This window comes from Pleurodeles waltl, chromosome 7 (assembly GCF_031143425.1).
Source record: "Pleurodeles waltl isolate 20211129_DDA chromosome 7, aPleWal1.hap1.20221129, whole genome shotgun sequence".
Taxonomy (NCBI): domain Eukaryota; kingdom Metazoa; phylum Chordata; class Amphibia; order Caudata; family Salamandridae; genus Pleurodeles; species Pleurodeles waltl.
Genome location: NC_090446.1, coordinates 556,571,361 through 556,595,851, shown reverse-complemented (window position 1 = coordinate 556,595,851; position 24,491 = coordinate 556,571,361). Strand labels below are relative to the sequence as shown.

General features: G+C 45.9%; 1 protein-coding gene across 1 annotated transcript in view; it reads right to left on the bottom strand.

The window, feature by feature from the left end:
• LOC138304334 (uncharacterized) overlaps positions 1-24,491 on the bottom strand; it is a 510,987-nt gene that overhangs the window by 58,924 nt on the left and 427,572 nt on the right. The window contains exon 8 of the mRNA XM_069244299.1: positions 18,646-18,770. Within this exon, the coding sequence (XP_069100400.1) occupies positions 18,646-18,770 (125 nt within the window). The remainder of the gene's footprint in view (positions 1-18,645; positions 18,771-24,491) is intronic.

The window sequence follows — 24,491 nt, the reverse complement described above, 5'->3', positions numbered from 1 at the left end:
CCTCTTCACAATCTTCTCATGGGTACAAAGGTAAAAACTTTGATCCCAAAAAGGCCTGGTGTTTCAACTGTAGACAGAATGGACACCAAACTGGAGACTTGGCCTACCCCAAAACGAATCCCCCTAGCACTGCACCAGCTAGCCAGTCTCCAAGTGGAATTAACAGTGTGCCGAGAGCAAACCAGGGTTCATACTGAAGCTACTTTAGTTTCTGAAGGTGGGGTTGATGTTGCCAGTCTTGCTGTCTGGCCCCTTAGTATGAACAAATTCACACAGCATCCCTTGATTAATGGGACTACAGTACAAGCCCTGAAGGATACAGGTGCCAGTGTCACCATGGTGACCGAAAAACTGGTTTGCCCTGGACCGTATTTGGCTGCACAGACATATCCAGTGACCAATGCTGTTAATGTAACTAAGGTGCCTCCCATGGCTACGGTGTCCTAGGAGTGGGTAAGGGTTACTGGCCTGAAACAGGTAGTCGTCTCTTCTGCAATCCCAGTTGAATGTACGCTTGGGAATGACCTGGAGTCCTCAGCCTGGGAGGAGGGAACCCAAAACCCATGCAGCCATGCTGGGAATACATGAGATGGTGTGTGTAAAGACTAGAACACAAAGCCAAGCACAGAGTGAAAAATAAATGTTGGAGCCTGAAATAATGGCCCAGCCTTCCAAGAGAAAGGCCAAGAAGACTGGGGGACCAGCTTCTAGAGAGCAAAAAGCACGACTCTTCTTCTCAGGAAGAAGTCTTAATCCTCAGAGGGAACTGAGCCCATGGAACTTCACCCTTTCCAGGTAGAGCTCTTGGGTGCAGGGGGACCCTTGACAGTACAGCTATGCCCGGGACACAGAACCTGTACCACTCTTGAAAGCCCGAGGCAGTATGCTGGTGCACAGGAAAGGGGAGATGTCAGTGGCTCCTACAGGGTCTAATGATAGGAGGGACTCTTGTGCACTGAGGCCAGAGACTCCAAACCCAGGTGAGTGGTAGTGCCTCAGCAGTTCAGGGAATTCATCCTCATGGTGGCACATGATATTCCCCTAGCTTAGCATCTGGGCCAAACTAAAACTTGGAAAAGGCTTGCCAGCCATTTCTACTGGCCCAACATGTCACTAAAGGTAAAGGAGTTTTGCCGCTCCTGTGTCACCTGCCACACCAGGGGTAAGGCAGGTGGCATCCAAAGGTCCCCCTAATTCTATTACTCCTGGTTGGGGTTCCCTTTGAAAGGGTTGGTGTGGACATAGTGGGTCCACTTGAACCACCCACAGCTTCATGAAACCAATATATACTGTTAGTTGTGGAGCCTGCTACAAGGTATTCTGAAGCAATTCCCCTTAGGTCTACTACAGCCCCTGCTGTAGCCATAGCCCTCATTGGTATCTTTACCAGAGTAGGGTTTTCCTAAGGAGGTGGTTTCTGGCAGAGGTGCCAACTTCATGTCAGTTTATCTGAAACACATGTGGAATAGTGTGAGGTGACCTACAAGTTCACCACATGATACTATCCACAAACCAGTGGACTTGTTGAAAGGTTCAACAAGACATTGAAGGGCATGATCATGAGACTCCCTGAAAAACTCAAAAAGAGATGGGATGTCCTTTTGCCATGCTTGCTATTTTACCTACAGAGATGTGCCTCAGAATGGAGTAGGGGTTTCCCCCTTTTAACTTCTGTTTGGCCACCCTGTCAGGGGACCACTTGCACTTGTGAAGGAGAGTTGGGAGAGAACTCTCCACAAACCTAAGCAAGATGTGGTGGATTATGTACTAGGCATCCGCTCTAGGATGGCAGCGTACATGGAAAAAGCATCCAAAACCTTGAGGCCAACCAACAGCTCCAGAAGCAGTAGTATGACCAAAAGGCAGCACTGGTGGAGTTTAAACCGGGGCAGAAGGTGTGGGTTCTGGAGCCTGAAGCCCCAGGGCACTTCAGGACTGGTGGAGTGGCCCTTACCTTATCCTAGAAAAGAAAAGTGAGGTCACCTACTTGGTAGACCTGGGCACTAGCAGGACACCCAAAAGGGTGATCCATGTGAACCTACTCAAGCTTTTCTGTGACAAAGCTGATATAACCATGCTGATGGTTACAGAAGAGGATCAGAGAATGGACCTCTCCCTGACCTCCTCTCTCACAACCCTAAAGAACAGTCAGTTGATAGAGTTGTCTACTCAGACACCCTCTCTGCCCAACGGCAGCCTGACTGCAGCACAGTCCTGTGGCTGTATTCAGAGATCTTCTCCTTAACTCCTGGATAGACACACTGGTGTACCCATGATGGGGACAATGGAGACAGCTTGCCTGTCAGACCCAATATCTATCAGCAGTCTGTCTATGTTAAGGAGAAAAAGTTGAAGTCAACGAGATGCTGGATTTAGGGGTTATTGAAACCTCTTAGTCCCCAAGCCTCATCTCCAAGGTGGAAAGAAAGAAATGTGGTTTTGTGTGGACTACAGAGATCTGAACTCTGTCACCAATGCAGATGCTCACCCAATACCTAGGGCTGATGAGCTGATAGACAAATTAAGTGCAGCAAAGTTTCTCAGTATCTTTGACTCGACTGCAGGGTACTGGCAAATTTGCATGGCACCAAGAGCAAAAGAAAAGACAGCATTTTCTACACCTGAAGGGCATTATCAGTTCACTGTTATGCCCTTTGGTTTAAAGGATGGCTCTGCCACCTTCCAAAGGTTGGTGAATCAAGTCCTTGCTGGATTGTAGTCCTCCAGTGCAACATATCTAGGTGATATTGCTTTATTTAGCTCTTCCAGGCAGGATCACCTGGTCCACCTGGGGAAGGTTTTGCAGGCTCTGCAATCTGCAGGCATCACTATTAAGGAAAGCACTGTTGTATACTTGGGCCACCTTGTAGGTAGAGGCCACGTGCAACCTTTACAGTCAAAAATCCAGACAATTCTGGACTGGGAAGCTCCTACCACACAGACTCAAGTCAGGGCATTTCTTGGCTTGACTGGCTATTACAGGAGGTTTTTGAAGGGGTATGGATCTATTTTGACCCCCCTCTCAGAACCTACCTCTAAAAGGATGCCCAAGTAAGTTAACTGGACGGTTAGTTGTCAAAAGGTCTTTGACACCCTGAAATAGGCAATGTGCTCAGTACCAGTTCTCAAAGCTCCAGGCTACTCTAAGCAGTTCATTGTGTAGACAGATGCCTCTGAAAATGGGATAGGAGCAGTCCTGTCCGAAACCAGTGATGATGACCATGACCAGCCTGTTGCTTTTATTGTCAGGAACGTACTCCCCAGGGAACAGCTTTGGGGTGCTATTGAGAGGGAGGCCTTTGCTATGGTTTGGTCCCTGAAGAAGTTGAAACCATACTTGTTTAGTACTTACTTCATTGTTCAAACTTGCCACAGACCTCTCACATGGCCTATGCAGATGAAAAGTGAGAACCCTAAACTTTTGAGGTGTTCCATCTTCATACAGGGAATGGACTTTACAGTGGGACATAGATCCGGGTCTGCGTATGCCAATGCAGATGGACTTTCCAGGTTTTTCCACTTATACTATAAAGGCTTTCTTGGGAAAGGTGGGTCTCATCTTCTTTGGTTTGCGATGGGGCTGTGTAGGAAAGGGTCCCTTTTGGTCTGGTTACCCCCCCTCCCCACACACACACACACACACTATTTGCCTGATATCTGATGCTAACTTGACTGAGTGTGTACTGGGATCGTGCTAACCAGGCCCCAGCTCCAGTATTCTTTCCCTAAACTGTACCATTGCTTCCACAATTGGCACACCCTTTGCACACAGCTAAGTCCCTTGTAAAGGTATCAGTGGTACCAAGGGCTCTGTGGCTAGCAAGGGTCACTAAGGGCTGCAGCATGTATTATGACATACCAAATAATACACCCAATTCCTCACAATGACCTTTCCACACCATACTCACTATAAAGGCAGGCTTATTACACAATATGGTTGGAGACTTGACAAACTAATCAGATATGCACCTTTAAAGGACTCAACCATGAAAATGAAAATTTTTACAAGGGAATTCTAATGTATGTTGCATGGTTACAGACAGCCATAACTGGATCCAACAATTATATTTTGCAAAAGCTGCAGTGGCTGCAGTGATAGAGCAACATTTGTTAGCCCGAATTTAAGAACCTTCCATGGTGCAGAGGGAAGAGGAGGTTGCGAGAGATAGAATAAATACATTTTTGGACATAGCTCCATACTGGTGCCTTTTCTTTCTATCCCAGCACCTCTTTTTTCAAAGACATGGCAGCACTTAAAGAACTGAATGTCGTGGGATAGAATCTGCCATCAAACAAGATGGAAGAAAATGAGGACTAAAATCAGTCAATGACCATCCTCAAGTTTTAACACAGTTCTGGTGTGCTACCACTATGTTGACGTTGAAATATCCGCCTACAAAAATATTGAACCCAGTATATGGCTTCTACCACTACATTGCAAAGTAAGCCTAAATGAGTGGAAGTGGAGCTGAGATTAATAAATATATACTTACCTTAATGATGGAGGGATCACCTAACTTCAGGCCATAACTGACACTTTATCCCGTCCTGAACCTTTCATATACAAATTATCGATTTCAGGTTTGTTAGTCTAATTAGTTCAGTGAAAAAAAAAAAACACAATACCCGAGCGCAATTGGATATCACACACAACACAAGGACTGAAACAGAGACCATAATGACTTGGAGGAATGAGGTCACTCTACTTGATGATGTAGTGGTATATGGTACAGTAGATGTAATATTTTTGTAGGTCAATATTTTGATCATGATTTAGCAACAAACAGTAGTTTTGACACATTTAACTCTCAGGAAGAGCAGTGGATGTTGTGTTTGGCTACTCTAAACCTCAATGTGTGCGGCTGTTTCATCTGGGAGGAAAGTATTGAAATTACAGAAGGGTAAATGTCAGGGGCGGCTCCTCCGCAATGGCGGTGGAGCATCAGCCCATTGGTTAAGAGCCAGCAGCTGAAAAATAAAACAAAATATCTTTATTTCTCCTCGTTTTTTATCTCTTTGTATGTGTGCTGCATTCCGCCATCAGTGAAAGACATTCTAGTGAGAAGTCACTTTTCCAATGTATCACACTAGACTTGCTTGCCAAAAATGTAAAATGTGTAAGATCGGCTAAAACAAAAAAGAAATCAAAGAATACAAGAATCCAACAGTATCGATAAAGCAAAGAATTATGCCTATTACTACCTTCTAGTATACGTCTTGGAATGTAAGTGTGGACTCAAATTTGTGGGCAGTATAACCTGTACACTTAAGAAACGGATACTGGAACATATTGGAGCTGTCCAGAATGGGGATATAAGTTATGTCATGGCAAAACCTCACGTACAGGCCCATGACAGCAATTGGAGCACCATGCAGTATTATGCCATAGCTAGTATATCCAAGAATGAGTGTGGTGGGGATAGAACTCTTAAACTCCACAGACTGTATTCTAGATTCATCATCAGGTCACATACAAAGACCCCACAAGGCCTTAACGTGGATGAGGAACTCTACTCGCATTTGCAGCAACAAAAGGGTTTTTGCGAACTCGTATGAGCCTATATTACAGCATTCTGAAATAATAAAAAGTGAATATTTATACGAATATGTATATATATATATATACATATATCTATATATATATTCACTTAAAAAATGAAAGGTTGCTGGGATGGTATAGTTATGATCTGAATTTACTCACACAAAACCATAGTAATTCAGCATTTATAGTTATAGTTAGCGCAAGTAACTATAACTTGTGCCCTAAAGTAACTATAACTTGCGCACTTGCCATGCGCAGTTTTCTCCTAAATAATTTTATAGCAATTGTTACACTGATAATATCAGTGATGTTATCAAAGATGTCATGAGCGATGTACTATGTGGGGTAATTAGCAGTACATGGTGAGTGTGCGAGTTATAGTTACCTTAGGGCACGAGTTATAGTTACTTGAGCTAACTATTACTATGACTGTTGAATTTCTATGGTTTTGTGCGAGTATCAGATCCTAACTATAACGCCTTTGTAACCTTTGGTTTTCTAAGTGAATTTCTATGTTTTCTAAATTCTATTTCCTAACTATATCGTCCCTGTAACCTTTGGCTTTTTCAGTGAATTTGTATTTAATTTGTTTTTTAATTAGTACACGTTAATCCAACCAACGCCACGCACAGCCAAAGGCCGTGCGCAGGAGGGGTGGCCGCAGGGCCTGGCCTGTAGCCAGGCTGTGCCGCAAATTCACTATAACTATTTAGCCCCGCATGCATAAGTCTCTGAGTTGGTCTGTGAGGGTGTGCATGAGTACCTCAGTGGGTCTGTCATTGGGTGCATAAATCTGTGAGTGGGTGCATGAGTCTCTGACTGGATGTGTGAGTGGATGCATGACACTTTGAGTAGGTCTGTGAGCGGATGCATGACTGTCTGAGTGGGTCTGTGAGTAGGTACATGATTGTCTGAGTGGGTCTGTGATTGCATGCATGAGTGTTTGAATGGGTCTATGAGCGGGTGTGTGAGTGTCTGAGTTGGTCTGTGAGTAGGCGCATGAGGGTCTGGGAGGGTCGGTGAGTGGGTGCATGAGTGTCTGAGTGGGTCTGTGAGTGGGCGCATGAGTGACTGAGTAGGTCTGTGAGTGGGAACATGAGCCTCTGAGTGCATCTGTGAGGGACTGCATGAGTTTCTAAGTGAGTCTGTGTGTGAGTGCCTGAGTCCCTGAGTGGGTCTGTGAGTGGGTGCATAAATGTCTGAAAGGGTCTGAGTGGGTGCATGAATGTCTGAGTGGGTCTGAGAGTGGGTGCATGAATGTCTGAAAGGGTCTGAGTGGGTGCATGAATGTCTGAGTGGGTCTTTGATTGGGTGCATAAATGTCTAAGTGGGTCTGTGAGTGAGTGTCTGAGCGGGTCTATGAATGAGCACATAAGTCTCTGAGTGGGTCTGTGAGTGGGGGCATGAGTGTTTGAATGCATCTGTGAGTGGGTGTGTGAGTGTCTGTGTGGATGTGTCAGTAGCTGTGTGAGTGACTCGGCCACAAACAAACCTCATCTGCCCTTTTATCCAACAAAAGTCCAAAGTTTTGCGCAAAATATCTACCCAAGTGGAGTACTTTCTGGCTCCTTGGGTAAATGTCCAGTATGTATTCTACACTACAGCTGCGTAATGAAGCACAAGGAAATGTCACCAGTGACCTTGTGTGAGTTTTGGTCACATGATTGTTCCTGGTGCGTCTTCCTCTAGAATTCTGTGATAACATGATTCGTCCTATAGAAATGTCAACAAGGCCTCAAAGACAGAAATCTCCACCAAACCAGGTCCCTTCCTGTTATCTATATGATGTAAGTTCGTCTTTGTTTTGTGGAGATGTTCGCATATTCCTTGGATTTAAGAACATGCCACCAAAATCAGTGGGAAATGCACAGGGGAACCCTTTATTAAGCTGTCAATCATCCTGGCAAATGGAGAGAAGACATTTGGAAACTACTATGTTGGACAGTGTGGGGCCAAGCGGGCAGAGCTTCCAGGTGATTTGCACATTTGCTGCCTTGTAGCAATTTAAAGGAATAATCTGCTCTCACCAGGAGAGGACAAGAAAGAATCCCCTCGTGACAGTCTCATACAGAATGTGCTCCAATAGATCAAAGATGCATTCACCTCCATCAAGGATTTCAGAATCGCTGTGAAAACACACTTAATAGAGGAGGGGGATGCGTGGCCCCTGCCCCCAGGCCGATTTCGGCCTGGGGACCCCATCACCTGGGGCCCTGCCTTAAAATATATTATTTTTGATGGGGGAGGGGGCCGGCCAGTCCCTCTCCCCGGGTCGATTTTGGCCCCGGGGACCCAATCCCCGAGGCTCAGATATGTCTTTTGGGTACCCCCTAAGGCACCTAATGTGCAATGGGACCGCTAGGGGGGTCTCAAGGACCCCACGGTCCCAGCCGGCTCCTCGGCTCCTCGCCTCCTGCGGGAGCCAGCATTACTATTGCACACAGGGAGCTGCTAAACAGCCAGTTCCCTGTGTGCAAGAGCATTTGTTTCATCTCTTTTTCTGCCGGGATCTCTGTGGGCAGGGAAAAAGATTAAATCTTCAGCTTACAGTGAGCATGAGTAACTTTACAGCTCTTGCCTGCTGGAACCAAAGTGTTTGCTTTTGCTTGGAACTACCTGTCAGGTCCCACCAAGCAAAAGCAAACAGCTATGTCCCTGGGTGGGCACCCAGGAAGTAGCATGAGTCGGCCCCGAGGGGGTGGCGGACACTATTGCCATGTATGGCTCTCCTCCAAATTTTTATTTAGCCCCAGGGAGGTAGTCGTCCCCACGGACCCCCTTCATTATTTCTGCCCGAGGAGGTGGGGGTCCTCGGGTCTGCAAGAGAGACCATGCAGACCTCCCTGCATTAATTACATGTTTAGCCCCAAGGAGGTGGCGGTCCCCGGGGCTGCAGGGGGGGGAAAGCAGGTCCCCTGCATTTATTTGTCATGATTTGCCCCAGAGACGTGGTAGTTCCCGGGGCACAGGCAGGCCCAGCAGACCCGCCTGCCTAGATATCTTGAAGTGCCCCAGAGAGGTGGTAGTCCCCGGGGCACAGGCAGGCCCAGCAGGCCCACTTGCCTAGATATCTTGAAATGCCTCGGGAGTTTGTGGTCCCCATGGCTACCATAAGTCCTAGGACGTGGGCACTGTGCGCCCCCCTTCATTTTTTAAACCCCTTATTGTCCCCAGGACCTGGGCCACCCGGGAGAAAAGAAAAGGAAAAGCGTGGAAGACTGAACTATTTTTTTTAAAAATCGTGGAAAAATCAGAGTTGTTTAAAAAAAAATAGTTTTAGCCCTAGCAATGTCCATTTGGGACCTCTGCACCAAAGCTAGGGGCTCAGAGTGTCCCTACCATGGCCCCTATTCCTTTTTTATTGTTTTTTGTGGGACGCGGCTGAAACTGAGTCACAAAATTGCTGCCAACACTTGTTGAAGTGTTGGCAACCAGATATTAGCCCAGGTACAGTTGGATCTGCGGAGGATCCGCGCCCCTAGATATCTATATTTTTTAACCTTTAACAGCTCCAAAACTACCATATGGATTTACACCAAATCTCAAAAAGCACAATCCGCAAACAGGATGTAGCTTCCTGCCAAATTTGGTGTAATTCTATTCAATTTTTTGGATTGTAGGCATGTCTAAAGACCATATGGAAAAATGAATGGGGAAAATGCGTTTTGGGACCCTTCCCCTTTTTCTCTGCCCGCTTGACGGATCACCCCAAAACTTTCAAGACAGCAGCTGAACCGACCAAAGTTATTGGCAAAACAAAAATTGCTCTTCCTATGGAAACTAGGTCCTAACTATAACTTACTGGCACCCACCAGTAGGATATATATATACATATATATATATATATATATATATATATATATATATATATATATATATATATATATTCCTTAAGAAAACCAAAAGTTTCAGGGTTGTTATAGTTAGGCTCACATTTCACGTGTACAAAACCAGTGAAATTCAGCAGTTAAAGTTACCTCAGCTAACTATTACCTGAGCCCTCGTAATGCACTGCTTATGTTTGCACATATTACATCACTCATCACATGGTCACTGACATTACTGATGACATCTCAAGTGACATCACTGATGAGAACATCCGCAGAACACGCACACAGCTACTCACATACTCATTCACAGGCCTATAAAACTATTAACAAGGACCAACACACTCAGACAACAACTGACACAAGCACTTACCCATACAATACTAACTAAGCTATTCACACACTCATACAGCTTCTCACACACCAACTCACAGACCCATACAGCCACTCACACATCAACTCATACACACATGCGAGCACTTACCTACCCACCAACAGACCCAGACAGCCACTCACACAGCTACTCCCTCACACATACAACCACTAACACAACCACAAACTCAGCCATACAGTCACTGACACAGCCACTCACTCACCGATACAGTCACTTTCACAACAATTCACTCACCCATGTGTCCACTAGCACACCCATTCACTCACCATAACAGCTACTCACACATCCACTCATCTCTCATGCAGTCACTGACACAGCCACTCTCTTCTGCATATAGCTACTCATACACCCACTAAATCACACATACAGTCACTAACACAACCAGTCAATCCCCTATACAAGCCCTCACACACCCACTTAGTCACCTGTACAGCTACTCACACACCCAATCACTCAAACAATGCAGCCACTCACACAGCCAGTTACTCACTCATGAAGCTACTAACACATCCATTCACTCTACTATATAGCAAATGACTCAACCAGTCACACCCACAGACCCACTCACACACCCACTCACACATGCATACAACCAATTACTCTCACTGCATGATTTCGCCAGTGATGTCATCAGTGATGTAGTTTGAAATATCATCAGTGATTTCACTAACCATGTCATGAGTGATGTAATATGTGAGGTCATAAGCAATGCATTACGGGGGTGCAAGTTATAGTTAGCTGAGGTAACTATAACTGCTGAATTTCTATGGTTTTGTACATGTGAAATGTAAGTCTAAATATAACGTACCTGTAACCTTTGGTTTTTTAATTGAATATTATGAATCTTGACAAATATTTTCTAAAGCAATTTGCCACTCACCTGAGCTGCTGTGTGGAAAGTTTCGGGGTGATTTGTCAAGCTGGGGCCAAGAAAAAGTGGGCGGTCCCAAAACACTTTTTCCCTATTGTTAGAAATGGGGTTTTTGGTTGGCAGTCAGGTTACCCTCTGTCCAAGCAAGAACCCTCATTCTAGTCAGGGTAAGTCACACACAATCCAAAATTATCCTGTGCCCACCCTCTGGTAGCTTGGCACGAGCAGTCAGGCTTAACTTAGAAGGCAATGTGTAAAGTATTTATGCAATAAATCATACAATAACACCATATAGCACCACCACAAAAATACACCACACAGTGTTTAGAAAAATATATAGGGGCATATTTATACTCTGTTTGCGCCGGAATTGCGTTGTTTTTTTTGACGCAATTCCGACGCAAAACTAACTCCATATTTATACTTTGGCGTTAGACGCGTCTAGCGCCAAAGTCCATGAAGTTTGCGTCATTTTTTTGCGTGGACACCTACTTTGCGTTAATGATATGCAAGGTAGGCGTTCCCGTCTAAAAAATTTACTCCGAGGCATGTGCGCCGTATTTACACTCCTGGGCAAAATTCACGGCCGGGAGTGGGCGGGTCAAAAAAAATGACGTCCAGCCGCTTTTGCGACGTTTTTTAGCGCCTGGACAAGGCAGGCGTTAAGGGACCTGTGGGCTCAGAAGGAGCCCAGAGGTGCCCTCCCATGCCCCCAGGGACACCCCCTGCCACCCTTGCCCACCCCAGGAGGACACCCAAGGATGGAGGGACCCATCCCAGGGACATTAAGGTAAGTTCAGGTAAGTATTTTATTTTTATTTTTTTGTGGCATAGGGGGGCCTGATTTGTGCCCCCCTACATGCCACTATGCCCAATGACCATGCCCAGGGCCCTGGGCATGGCCATTGGGCAAGGGGGCATGACTCCTGTCTTTGCTAAGACAGGAGTCATTTCAATGGGGTTTGGGAGTCAGAAAAAATGGCGCAAATCGGGTTGAGGCAAAAAATTTGCCTCAGCCTGACTTGCCCCATTTTTTGGCGCCCAAGCTCCATATTCCCCTACGCCGGCGCTGCCTGGTGTACGTCATTTTTTTTCACGCACACCAGGCAGCGCCGGCGGCTAACGCCGGCTAACGTCATTGAATAAATACGGCGCCCGCATGGCGCTTCAGAATGGCGTTAGCCGGCGCTAATTTTTTTGACGCAAAACTGCGTTAGCACAGTTTTGCGTCAAAAAGTATAAATATGGCCCATAATATTTATCTGGATAATTGTAGGTCAAATCGAATAAAGATGCAATGTGAAATTGTAGAGATATCACTGAAAAGTGATATAAAGGGGGTTATTCCAACTTTGGAGGAGGTGTTAATCCGTCCTAAAAGTGACGGATATACCACCAGCCGTATTACGAGTTCCATAGGATATAATGGACTCGTAATACGGCTGGTGGTATATCCGTCACTTTACCGTCACTTTTAGGACGGATTAACACTTCCTCCAAAGTTGGAATAACCCCCAAAGTGTCTTAAGTCTTTAAAAAAGCAAACAAAGTCTCTTTCAAGCACAAAGTACCTGGTTTAAAGTGGAAAATCTCCGCAAAGGGGCGCAGAAGCAGAGATACGTGGAAAAATGGTGTGTGCGTCGATTTCTCCCCTGCACACACGGACGTGCGTCGTTATTTTTCACGCGGGGAAGTCGTGCGTAATTTTCCGGCGCACGGACAGTGTCTTTCTGTGGTCGCGGGATTACCAGATGTCCCGGGGTCTGTGCGTGGATTCTCCTGCTTGTTTTCCAGCTGCGCGTCGAAGTTTCGATCTCACGGCAGGCATTGCATCGATTTCTCCTCTGGAAGTCGGGCGGCATTGTCCTTACGAGGCCATGCGTCAGAATTCCGGTCGTCCCGAAGGCGTCGCGTTGATCAGCGTCGGTGTGCCGCGTTTTTCTCGCCGCGGAGCAAGCTGTGCGTCAAAATTTTCGGCGCACGAGAAGTCCAAATGAAAAAGAGAACTCTTTTTGGTCCTGAGACTTCAGGGAACAGGAGGCAAGCTCTAGCGAAGCCCTTGGAGAGCACTTTTACAGCCAGACAAGAGTTCAGCAAGGCAGCAGGGCAACAGCAAGGCAGCAGTCCTTTGTAGAAAGCAGTCAGGTGAGTCCTTTGGGTTGCAGGTTCTGGTTCGGGTTTCTTCTCCAGCAAGTGTCTGATGAGGTAGGGCAGAGGCCCTGTTTTATACCCAAATGTGCTTTTGAAGTGGGGGAGACTTCAAAGAGTGGCTAAGAAGTGTACCAGGTCCCCTTTCAGTTCAATCCTGTCTGCCAGGGTCCCAGTAGGGGGTGTGGCAGTCCTTTGTGTGAGAGCAGGCCCTCCACCCTCCCAGCCCAGGAAGACCCATTCAAAATGCAGATGTATGCAAGTGAGGCTGAGTACCCTGTGTTTGGGGTGTGTCTGAGTGAATGCACAAGGAGCTGTCAACCAAGCCCAGCCAGACGTGGATTGTAAGGCACAGAAAGATTTAAGTGCAAAGAAATGTTCACTTTCTAAAAGTGGCATTTCTAGAATAGCAATATCAAATCCAACTTCACCAGTTAGCAGGGTTAGGTATTACCATTCTGGCCATACTAAATATGACCTTCCTACTCCTTTCAGATCAGCAGCTACCACTTCAATACTGTATGAGGGCAGCCCCAATGTTAGCCTATGAAGGGAGCAGGCCTCACAGTAGTGCAAAAACGAATTTAGGAGTTTTACACTACCAGGGCATGTAAACTACACAGGTACATGCCCTGCCTTTCACCCACACAGCACCCTGCTCTAGGGGCTACCTAGGGCACACATTAGAGGTGACTTACATGTGGAGAAAGGGGAGGTTTAGGCTTGGCAAGTACTTTTAAATGCCAAGTCGAGGTGACAGTGAAACTGCACACACAGGCCTTGCAATGGCAGGCCTGGGACAAGGTAAAGGGGCTACTTAAGTGGGTGGCACAACCAGTGCCGCAGGCCCACTAGTAGCATTTAATCTACAGGCCCTAGGCACATATAGTGCACATTACTAGGGACTTATAAGTAAATTAAATAGTCCAATCAGGTATAATCCAAGGTTACCATGTTTAAAAGGGAGAGAGCATATGCACTGTAGCACTGGTTAGCAGTGGTAAAGTGCGCAGAGTCTAAAAGCCAGCAAAACAGACTCCAAAAAGTGGAGGGAGGCAGGCAAAAAGTTAGGGGTGACCACCCTAAGGCATGTCAGGTCTAACACCTATGTATTTTCAAAGGGGATTTTTCAGTTTTTAGATATGGCTGCAGCCAGAACCATTGAAAGGAGTTAAGCCAAATTTGGAGGAAAGCTAGGTCTTGGTCTGGAGAGAGCCCTTTTGTAATTTGGTGTAAAACTGTACAGTAGTTTTGGAGTTAATAAAGGTAAAATAATATAAATATCTGGAAACACGGATCCTCCGCAGATCCACCCTCGGGGATCCACAGATCTGAGGGAAAAGCAAGGCCCTGATTGGCTGGGTGCAACCTGAAAGGAAAGTTGGGGCGGCCATTTTGGGTGTTGCATGGCCCAGGGGAGGGAAAAATAATGTGTGAAAACACATAAGGGATTAGGACACTGGAACGAGACCAAATTGGACACACTGAGGGATCTCTCAGGGACCTCTCATGGGCTAAAAATAGCCCAATTATATTTTTTGGGTCAAACCGCTGATCCGTGGACCACCGTGGCGCTCAGTGCAGCCCCGAGTGTAAATCCATGAGGGATCCATAGATCCGAAAACCAAAAGAAAAAAAATGCATCCACTCACACACTCAACACCCGCTGTGCACATCCGTACCGCAGTTATATATCACTTTATGGTAAAAAAAAACATAGAAATTCACTGAAAAAAACAAAGGTTACAGGGACGTTATTGTTAGGTTGATGTTTTACCCATACAAAACCATAGAAATTCAGCAGTTATAGTTATATTTATTCGAAGAAACAATAACTTGTGCCGTTAAGTAACTTTAGGCCGCAAGTTATTGTTTCTTAACTAAAGTATAACTATAACTATAACTGCTGAATTCCTATGGTCTTGAATGGTGTTGTATGGGAGAAAATGTTAACTTAACTATATCGTCTCTATAACCTTTGGTTTTCTCAGTGAATTTATATATATTTCTTTTGCTGTCCTCACAGTCTAGCCAGTGCATTTTACGAAAGTTTTAAAGGAACAACACTGCCTTCTGCTGTTTTTAATTGTAAATACATGTTAAACTTTAATACATTATTGTACAACTGGTTATTTTTTTAACCTGTTCCAAAACTGAACGATATTTTTGTTAACTTTTTTTTAGATTTCTGTTTCTATCATTAGAATACAATTAATGTATTATAATGTAATATAATATCCATCATTTGCCCATTTATCACTATTATTAATCGTTCAAAATCCAATTATTTAAAAAAAACTATAATTAACATTGTTTAAATTAAAGTAAGTTGAATTTACAAAATACAATATAATTAATATACTCCATTTAAATTGCTACCTACTCTTTTGATCTATATAACTTAATAGACCTGTTCATAAATATAACAACATTTGTTAAAATATATTTAACATAAATTAACTTAATTTATATTAAATGTATTTGAATTGTATTTAACTTCACTCACACCCTTTGCCCCATAACAATGTAATTGCCTATTCTTAAAGTGCTTGAAATTCAAATAAATAGCAGTTTACTAACCCATTTGAAATAAATTGACCATCTAATAAATATTCAATAAATGTACTACATTTAACTACTTTTTGCTAATTAAAGTATTTCCCTCCTTTTGCCCCCATAGTACTTATTCTCCCTTTTTTAAATCAATTGTAGAAGAATAAATACGACTATACATTAAAAAATGCAATTTCTAAAGAGATATCTTCTCACCATTTCCCCATATCGCTTTAAAAATCCCACGATAAATAGAATCAAATTGAAATTCAGATAAATTTGAAATAATTAAATAAATTACTTCCCATAATTTTCCTCATATCACCTTTCTAACCTGAATTTCAAATGAACACTATTATTTACGAAATAACTTATAACATTAAACATGAATCAATAATTTATTAAATAAAACACATTCCTCCCTTAAACAGAACACAAACATAGCTTTAAAAAGTACTGACAGTGAAACCTAAAAATAAACATAAATTTACAATACATTGTAAAAACTGCAATGTGAATGTAAGTCTATGTAAATAAAAAGCATCATGAAAAATGTGATGTAAATGTAAGTCCATGTAAATGAATCATTGTAAAGGGAACATTCCCTCTAGGGTCAAAATACTTGGGCAGAATGTACACGTCAAACAGCGTGGTGGCCATCATAAAAGAAGAGGTGGCTCCTTCGCAATGGCAAAGGAGCGTCGCTCCCCTGGCTAAGCCAGGCGCTGCAAAATAAAACAATATTTCTTTATCATTTTATCTTTCAGCTGCTGGCTCAGCCAGCAGCATGTGAAGGATGGGGTTGGGCCACAGGAGGGGGGAGAGGGGAAGGGGAGGACGAAAGAGTGCACCTAAGTGTGCATGTGTGTTTGGTCGGCCGTCTTAGGTTGGCCAAACACACATGCGCACTTAGGTTTTTTCAGTCCATCTATGTTGAGCAGCCGTGATGGAGAAACTGCACAGACCCCAGGACAGTGTTTGAGTGGCAGTCCAAGCTGTTCAGACCAATCCTGACAATGCTTTCATGTTAGGTTTAACATGAAAGCAGCCCCAGGATTGCTGAGGAGTCTGTGCCCCCGGCCCCATCCCTTCTCCCCACCCGCCCCTACCCTTGATGATTTGCGGCCGCCGCTGTTGAGTAAATGATATAGACTTACAAGATGGCTGGTCACCAAAATTGTGTTTGCCAATGTCTGTGCAATTTTAAAAGCATTGGTAAAACTAATAGCAGTGACCGTAAAGCATTGGCAAACCGAGACCACTGGCTTCTTCCAGTGCCTGTTTCTATACTTTTCCTTATGCTTCCCTTATTTTTCTGCTTTTAGTTATGCGCATAAGAAGTGTTCAAATCAGGGTCTGTTATGGCTTCCAATGTCGAGAAGCAGAAACTCTTTCATCTCTTTCAGAAATGTGTTATTTTCGAAAAACAGTAAAATTTGCGGATTGTTTGAGCTGCTTGGTATACATGGAATTATGTAGCGATGCTAAATGAAATCGGATTCATGAAATGGATTTGGCACATTATCTATTGTCCATCTTGAGTGATTTTTTCAAGAGCTAGATTAAGGCTCGAGTGCTTTTGGCCGTATTAAGGGGCATATTTATACTCCGTTTGCGCCGGAATTGCATCGGTTTTTTTTACGCAATTTTGACGCAAAACTAACTCCATATTTATACTTTGGCGTTAGACGCGTCTAGCGCCAAAGTCCATGGAGTTAGCGTCATTTTTTAGCGTGGACACCTACTTTGCGTTAATTATATGCAAGGTAGGCGTTCCCGTCTAAAAAATCGACTCCGAGGCATGTGTGTCGGATTTATACTCCCGGGCAAAAATCACGCCCGGGAGTGGGCGGGTCAAAAAAAATGACGTACGGCCGCTTTTGCGCCGTTTTTTTGCGCCTGCAAAAGGCAGGCGTTAAGGGACCTGTGGGCTCTGAAGGAGCCCAGAGGTGCCCTCCCATGCCCCCAGGGACACCCCCTGTCACCATTGCTCACCCCAGGAGGACACCCAAGGCTGGAGGGACCCATCCCAGGGACATTAAGGTAAGTTCAGGTAAGTATTTTTTTTTTTTTTTTTGTGGCATAGGGGGGCCTGATTTGTGCCCCCCTACATGCCACTATGCCCAATGACCATGCCCAGGGGACATAAGTCCCCTGGGCATGGCCATTGGGCAAGGGGGCATGACTCCTGTCTTTGCTAAGACAGGAGTCATTTCTATGGGGGTTGGGAGCCGTAAAAAATGGCGCAAATCGGGTTGAGGCGAAAAAATTGCCTCAACCTGACTTGCCCCATTTCTTGACGCCCAAGCTCCATTTTCCCCTATGCCAGCGCTGCCTGGTGTACGTCGTTTTTTTTAACGCACACCAGACGGCGCCGGCGGCTAACGCCGGCTAACGTCATTCAATAAATACGGCACCCGCATGGTGCTTCAGAATGGCGTTAGCCGGCGCTAATTTTTTTGACGCAAAACTGCGTTGGCGCAGTTTTGCGTCAAAAAGTATAAATATGGGCCTAAACCTCTCCATAGCACCTTCTTTGTGCCTTATATGGGTTGAGGAGGTCGGTATCTCAGAATTCCAAGCCTCGTGACTGGGTGCTTTGCTACTTCTAAGTGCACTTACAATCAATGTTTCTCTCCTGAACTTGCAGTTGAGTGCCTTTCCTAATGAGTTAAGCGGCACCTCCCACTGGCCCTGGCTAGCATTCTTGCCAAAACATCTTCCTTGTTAAATCGTTCTGACCTAGATACAACAACCCTCACAAAGTGGGTGGCCTTTTCCGGTAATGGTCCCACCTATACTGTGACAGAACTAGAATCTTCTGTGACCTCGTCTGCATTGCAAGGTAGACTGGACAGTAAATTATCATATGTAAATATTCAACTCAGATCATGCATAGGTCAGCCACAGAGAAGAAACTGTCATAATTTGAATTGCCTCAAGATTTCCCTTAACTGCATTCCTGCATTCTATGAACACAAAGGCAAGGATTTATAAAAAAACAATCAAAAATAAAACGTAACTGAATAACACTACTTCCAGGCAGAACGGATAGCAAACAAAGCTAACATTAGGAGAGGCCCTTCCATGGAACTAGTTTAGGACAGGACGCGACATACAGTGAGTTGTGGGGCTTGAGCAGTTAAGATCTCTAGCTGGGGTCAAATGTTAAACATTTAGGGTGACATCTTAAAAAAGCCTATCAACGTCATCCTTACAGGCGCTTCCCACCTACAGTAGTTGTGAAGGAGCAAGAGCACAATGACAGGATGCAACACAAGGTTACAGGCAACAATGAGTAACAAGTTACCAATCACAAAGAAGCTCATCTTCTGGCATTTTTCGAACACGACTACCGTTGATCCTTCTGATAAAATGTTCACTTTCCACAGAGGCACTGAGAGCGCTTGGGCGATGGTGCTGCGAAACTCATACCTGTGAAATAGAAAAGCAACTCAAGTAAGATATGGGTTCAGTGTCATGACTACACACCGCAGTAATGGCTGCGCGGCATACCGGCATTCGTTTTGACAGAGCCAGACCTCTGTGTTGGGTTTGTCAATAAACTAATAGTGGCATATCTATCAATGGTGCTGCTCGCATAGTGCTCAAGGAGCCCAGAGCAAAAGGGTCCTGTGCACTGGCTGCTGACATGCTGCTCGGTGTGTGAAACACTGGCGCCTTTACTATCGTGTGAGGGACGTCATTTATTTGGACATGAGCAGGTGGTCCGCCAATCTGCTGGGTGAGGGGAAACTGCTGCCTTAGCACGGGACCATTTGCTATATTGTAGGATCCAGTGATTTGTGGAGCTGGTGCCTTATTGTTCAGGCCTTGCTCGGCGGAGTCGTTTTGTTTTTCAGAAGACAGCCCTGAAGCAGAGGTTTATTTCAGGAAAACCAAAAATAAATGGCCGTATAATGCTGGGAGTTTTCTTTCAGCATGTGGGAGTCATTTGAATTTGCGAGACGTCCAGGAATTTCCTGGAGGTCCCAAACAAGAAAAAAAAATTCAGAAGAACCACGCTAAATTGGGCGTTCTTTTTGACGTACATTAACCAACTTTTCCTGTTATCAACCAACCACCAGTCAAACGTTTCTCATGGCAGAAATAGCTCTGAAGCTGGAAACCTGACTCTTTGCCCCGTATAAATGAGTCAAACCACAAAGTTGTCCTGTCGATTTACAGCACAGTTCCTGCTCCACCAAACCATATATTAATACATAGGTCATCATTAGCTGACATTGGTCCCAGCCTGCCCCTCAGATTCCTGTCATCAGCTTTTTTCATCCCTTGTGCAACGATCTTTATAAGCTCAAAATTAGCTGCCCCTTCAGGTAAGATTCTGCTGTACTTATCATTTCACTGGCAGCCGTGTCCATTGCACATAAAAAGGCAAAAAAATCGCATATAGGGGAGGAGATGGGGCCTATGGGTCAGAGCTGCTGACTTTGTAATTCGGGAACCAGGCTTGTGTCTCACAGTTGACTCAACCTTCTGGCCCTCATTACGAGTCTGGCGGTCTCATGACCACCAGACTCGCGGAGGCAGTCCCACCGCCAACAGGCTGGCGGTGGGACTGTGGCAGAGCCACCACGGTCAGACCACCAACACCACCAGGCTGCCGCCAGCCTGGCGGTCCTGGTAGTTGTCATTCGCCAGGGCAGCACTGCTTGCACCGCTGCCCTGGGGATTACGAGTCCCCATCCGCCAGCCTTTCCATGGCGGTTTACACTGCCATGGAAAGGCTGGTGGAATGGGGGCATTGGGGGCCCCTGCACTGCCCATGAACTTGGTATGGGCAGTGCAGGGGCTTCCATGCACAGCCCCATCGCACATTCCACTGCCTGAATTACAGGCAGTGGAATGCACGACGGGTGCTGCTGCACCCGCCGCACCACCACATTGGCGCCAGCTCCATTAGGAGCCGGTGTCAACGTTAAGGCCCTGTTCACCGTGCACAGGCGGTCTGAAGGTGGAATGAGTTTACTCGTACTGAGGGCCTCTGTGAATCTTTACTTTCATTTTCTCATTATGGACCATATTTACAAGACAGTGGCGCACCAGCTTTGAGGCGTGACTTTTCTTGCGCCCCCCGGGCCTAACAGCACCATGTTTTCACCATATTTACAATACAGTGCACCAAGGTGAACATTTTGACAATAGCATCATAATTTATTACGGTAGTGTGGTACTTTGCAGGATAAGCGCCAGAAATTGTGGCGCTAAGCCTTCACAATAAAAGGAGGCCCATTGAAAGTATTGGGCGTGTCATTTTAATGCCTGCCTTAGGCAGGCGTTAAAAATGACACTAAAATGGTGCAGTAAAGTGTTGTAAACATCACTGTGCCATTTTTACGGGCCTTTCTGCGTAGGAACGTCCCCTTGCCTACATTATGCCTGGCAGAGACATAATGTGGCGCAAGGGGTTGCAAAGTGGCACAATGCATGCATTGTGCCACTTTTTAAATATGACGAAGAAGAATGGCCTACTTAGCGCCACCTTAGCATTAAAAAATGACACTAGTGTGGCGCTAACAGCAGCTAAGGCCTTGTAAATCTGACCCATACTCATTTAGACAAAGATAATCTCTAATATGTCTCAGAATCCATTTGGAAGGATAATGGGAAAATTAACAGTTTCAGAGGTGTCACAACTTCACAATCTCAGGACTTAGCACAGCCATCCCTCAGGTTAGACCCCCTTGAGGGCGTTACCACCAAACTGCAGTTTGCTACAAGAAACCATTTCACTTTCTTTAGGAGATATTCGGGGACGATTGTTTTATTGGCAATGTGTCCTTGAGGGGTGAGGCTGGTGTCCAGGGTGAAACAAAATGACTTATTTGGTGAAAGTTGGGGTTTTAAACAGTCAAGATTCATGCAGTTGAGCCAAGATTGTACTGTTTCTTGATTGCTGTTCTTGGCAATTAACATGAATTTTGTCTTGGGTTGAGCTTCAGGTAGGCACTGAATTTTCATGTCTGGATAATGGTTAGGCAGTATTCTAAGTGTTGGATGTTGGAAGCAGAGAAGACTTTCAAGTAGGGTTGTGTATCATTGGCGTATTGATGAATCTTGATACTGTTATCTTTGAGTAGAGCACCAAGTAGATCCATGTAGAACTTTGGGGGTCTCTAAAGGTGATAGTGATCTTTTCTGTCCTGGAGGTGACCATGTGAACAAACTGGTGTCAGTTGGACAGGTACGAGGAAAGCCAGTGAAGGACATTTTGAGTGAATGCCATTCAAGACCACAGGATACACATAAGGGTGGGATGGTAGACTGTGCCGAAGACTGCTGAGAAGACGAGCAATTTCAAGAGGCAGGAATCAGATTTATCTGTGGTCAGAAAGGCATTGCCTATGACGTGTAAGGTAGCATTCTTGCTGCTGCAACAGGGTCCTGTCACCAAATTGGTAGTCGTGCAGGAGATAGGTAGCAATATTGTAATCTTGGACTTTAACAGCCTGAATTTTAAATGATCTTGCTGATAATTGGTAGGTGAGTGATGGGCTGGTATTTGTGAGGTCATCAGGGACTAGAGTAGGTTTCTCTAGATGTGGGAGGATCTGGACTGTCTTGAGAACTTCTGGGAAGTGTCAGGGAGACCAGAGCCTCATGTCCACCACTAGACAGCTCCAAAACTTTGATAGAAATATCACAGAGCCTGAGAGAGTCAGAGTGGGGGAAAAGGGGATTAGGTAGGGGACAGCTGGGAAGGAGACCTATATGAAGCAAAAGGCTAAACAACACAATATCAAAATATAATCACATTGATTTTCAATAGATTTTGTTTGGAACTATCTATATTCTTAAATAATCCTATACTCTGAACATTAAATAACACTCTGTTGGATTTAGGGTTCAAAGATACTCTGAACATGAAATAACACTCTGTTGAGTCTAGGGTTCAATGATATTCTGAACATGAAATTACACTCTGTTGAATCTAGGGTTCAAAGATACTCTGAACATGAAATAACACTCTGTTGAGTCTAGGGTTCAATGATACAATGAACATGAAATAACACTTAGACTGAAGAAACATGAATGGCCTAGAACTAGACTCTAACTAGGCCTCAAGAAATCTAGGTACCTGGAAAAAATCAGGAATGGGTTAATACAATGTTTCAAATGAGCTTTTCATGAAATATCACATACAGGGGGTCATTCTGACCTCGGCGGGAAAAGTCGCTTACTGCCGGCCAGAAGGCCGCCATAACACCGCCGCGGCCGCAGTAAACCGCCACGGTCATTCTGACCCGCAACTGCCAAACCGCCAAAAACCCGACATCCACAAAAATCCGCCACACCAAAGGACAGCGAAAAAATGGCGCTGACCAAACCTCCACCGTCACGCCAACAGAAAAACACCCATACCATTCCGACCCACAAATCCACGTGGCGGTCTTTCAAACGCGGTATTCCATTGGCGGTACACACCGCCGCGGTCAAAATACACACACACATTGAAAACTCAGCAACATTGGTCTGTTCGAAATACGCACACCTGATACACATACTAATACCACTCCCACACACCCAACACAATATAAAGCACACACCCACATCACCCACAAGCCCCTACGACCCGAAATCATTGATGAAGGCGAGAGACAGAGCACAGAATAGAGAATCCCACAACACAGAGGCACACAACACCATCACCCACACAGAATCCACGCACCAAACACCACACACCACCACACGCACCACACCCAGCACCACAAACGCCACCCCACACCTCAACCACACCACCCCATGGCACCCCAAAGACACCCCAGGTTCAGTGACGCCGAACTCAGGGTCATGGTGGAGGAAATAGTCCGTGTAGAGCCCCAGCTCTTCGGGGCACAGGTGCAGCACACCACAATTGCCAGGAAGATGGAGCTATGGCAAAGGATAGTGGACAGGGTTAACGCGGTGGGACAGCATCCACGCAATCGGGAGGACATCAGGAAGAGATGGAACGACCTACGGGGGAAGGTGCGTTCCATGGTATCAAGGCACAACATTGCGGTGCAGAAGACTGGCGGCGGACCCCCACCTACTCCCCCAGAATTTACCGCCTGGGAAGAGGAAGTCTTGCACATCCTCAGGGCCTCGCAGGAGTAGGTGGAGGAATGGACTCTGGTAAGGCAAATCTTCACTACTGCTTCCCAGCCCCACCCCACCTGCATGTCAAATCATACCCCCACCCTCACCCCCTCCCCCATCACACCAACCCCTAGCAAAAGGCTCACCATCACAACCCACCCATCCCAACACCAAGCCCTGCATGCAACCACAAAGCATGGACACCCATCACCAAAGCATGCCCACTGTACACACACATCACCCCCACAAGCCACAATCACAAAAGCCCCCACAAGGGAATGCCTGCACATGGGTACACGGACACCCACCCATCACACGAAATGCCACACACAGAAGCAATAACCATACCTTTATACCCCTGCAGGACCCGAACGCCACCACACCGCCCCGGAGGGTCCAGAGATGTCCAGCCCACCCCCAGAAGAGGCCCCCAGCGATGACAGCAGCTCTGTCTCCCTGGAGCCAGGCGACCAGCCCGGCCCATCGGGGACCTCTGGACAGTCGGTTCCCCACAGACAGCCACAGGCTACACCAGACCCAACCCCCTCTGGGAACACCAGCACAGCTCCCACCCAGCGGGCCCATGCCTCTGTCTCCAGGGCACGTAAATCAGCGGTGTGTCCACCACTACAGGGCACCCAGGTTGACCCACCACCCCAACAACAACAGGGACCTGGGGGCAGTGGTAGTGGGCACACCGTCCAGGGGACAGAGGCCCTGGAACAGAGGGGAACTGGGAGGGCTGCTCTGCGACAGGGGGGGGACAGGCCCGGGGAACCGACTCTCCAAGAGGCCCTCTCCACCATCATGGGAGCATACCACCGCTCCCAGGAGACGATGGCGACGGTACTGGCCCGGTTCCAGGAGATCCAGGAACTGCAGGAGGAATGGTACATGGGGTTCAGGGAGGAACTGAGGAACATCGGTTCCGCAATGGGGACCATCATCCTGGCCCTTACCCAGATCGTCACCACATTGCGGGACCATGTGGCACCCCAAAGGGCCCCTGTCACTAGCCCAGGCCAGGATCAGCCTACCATCTCCGCTGGCGCTAGT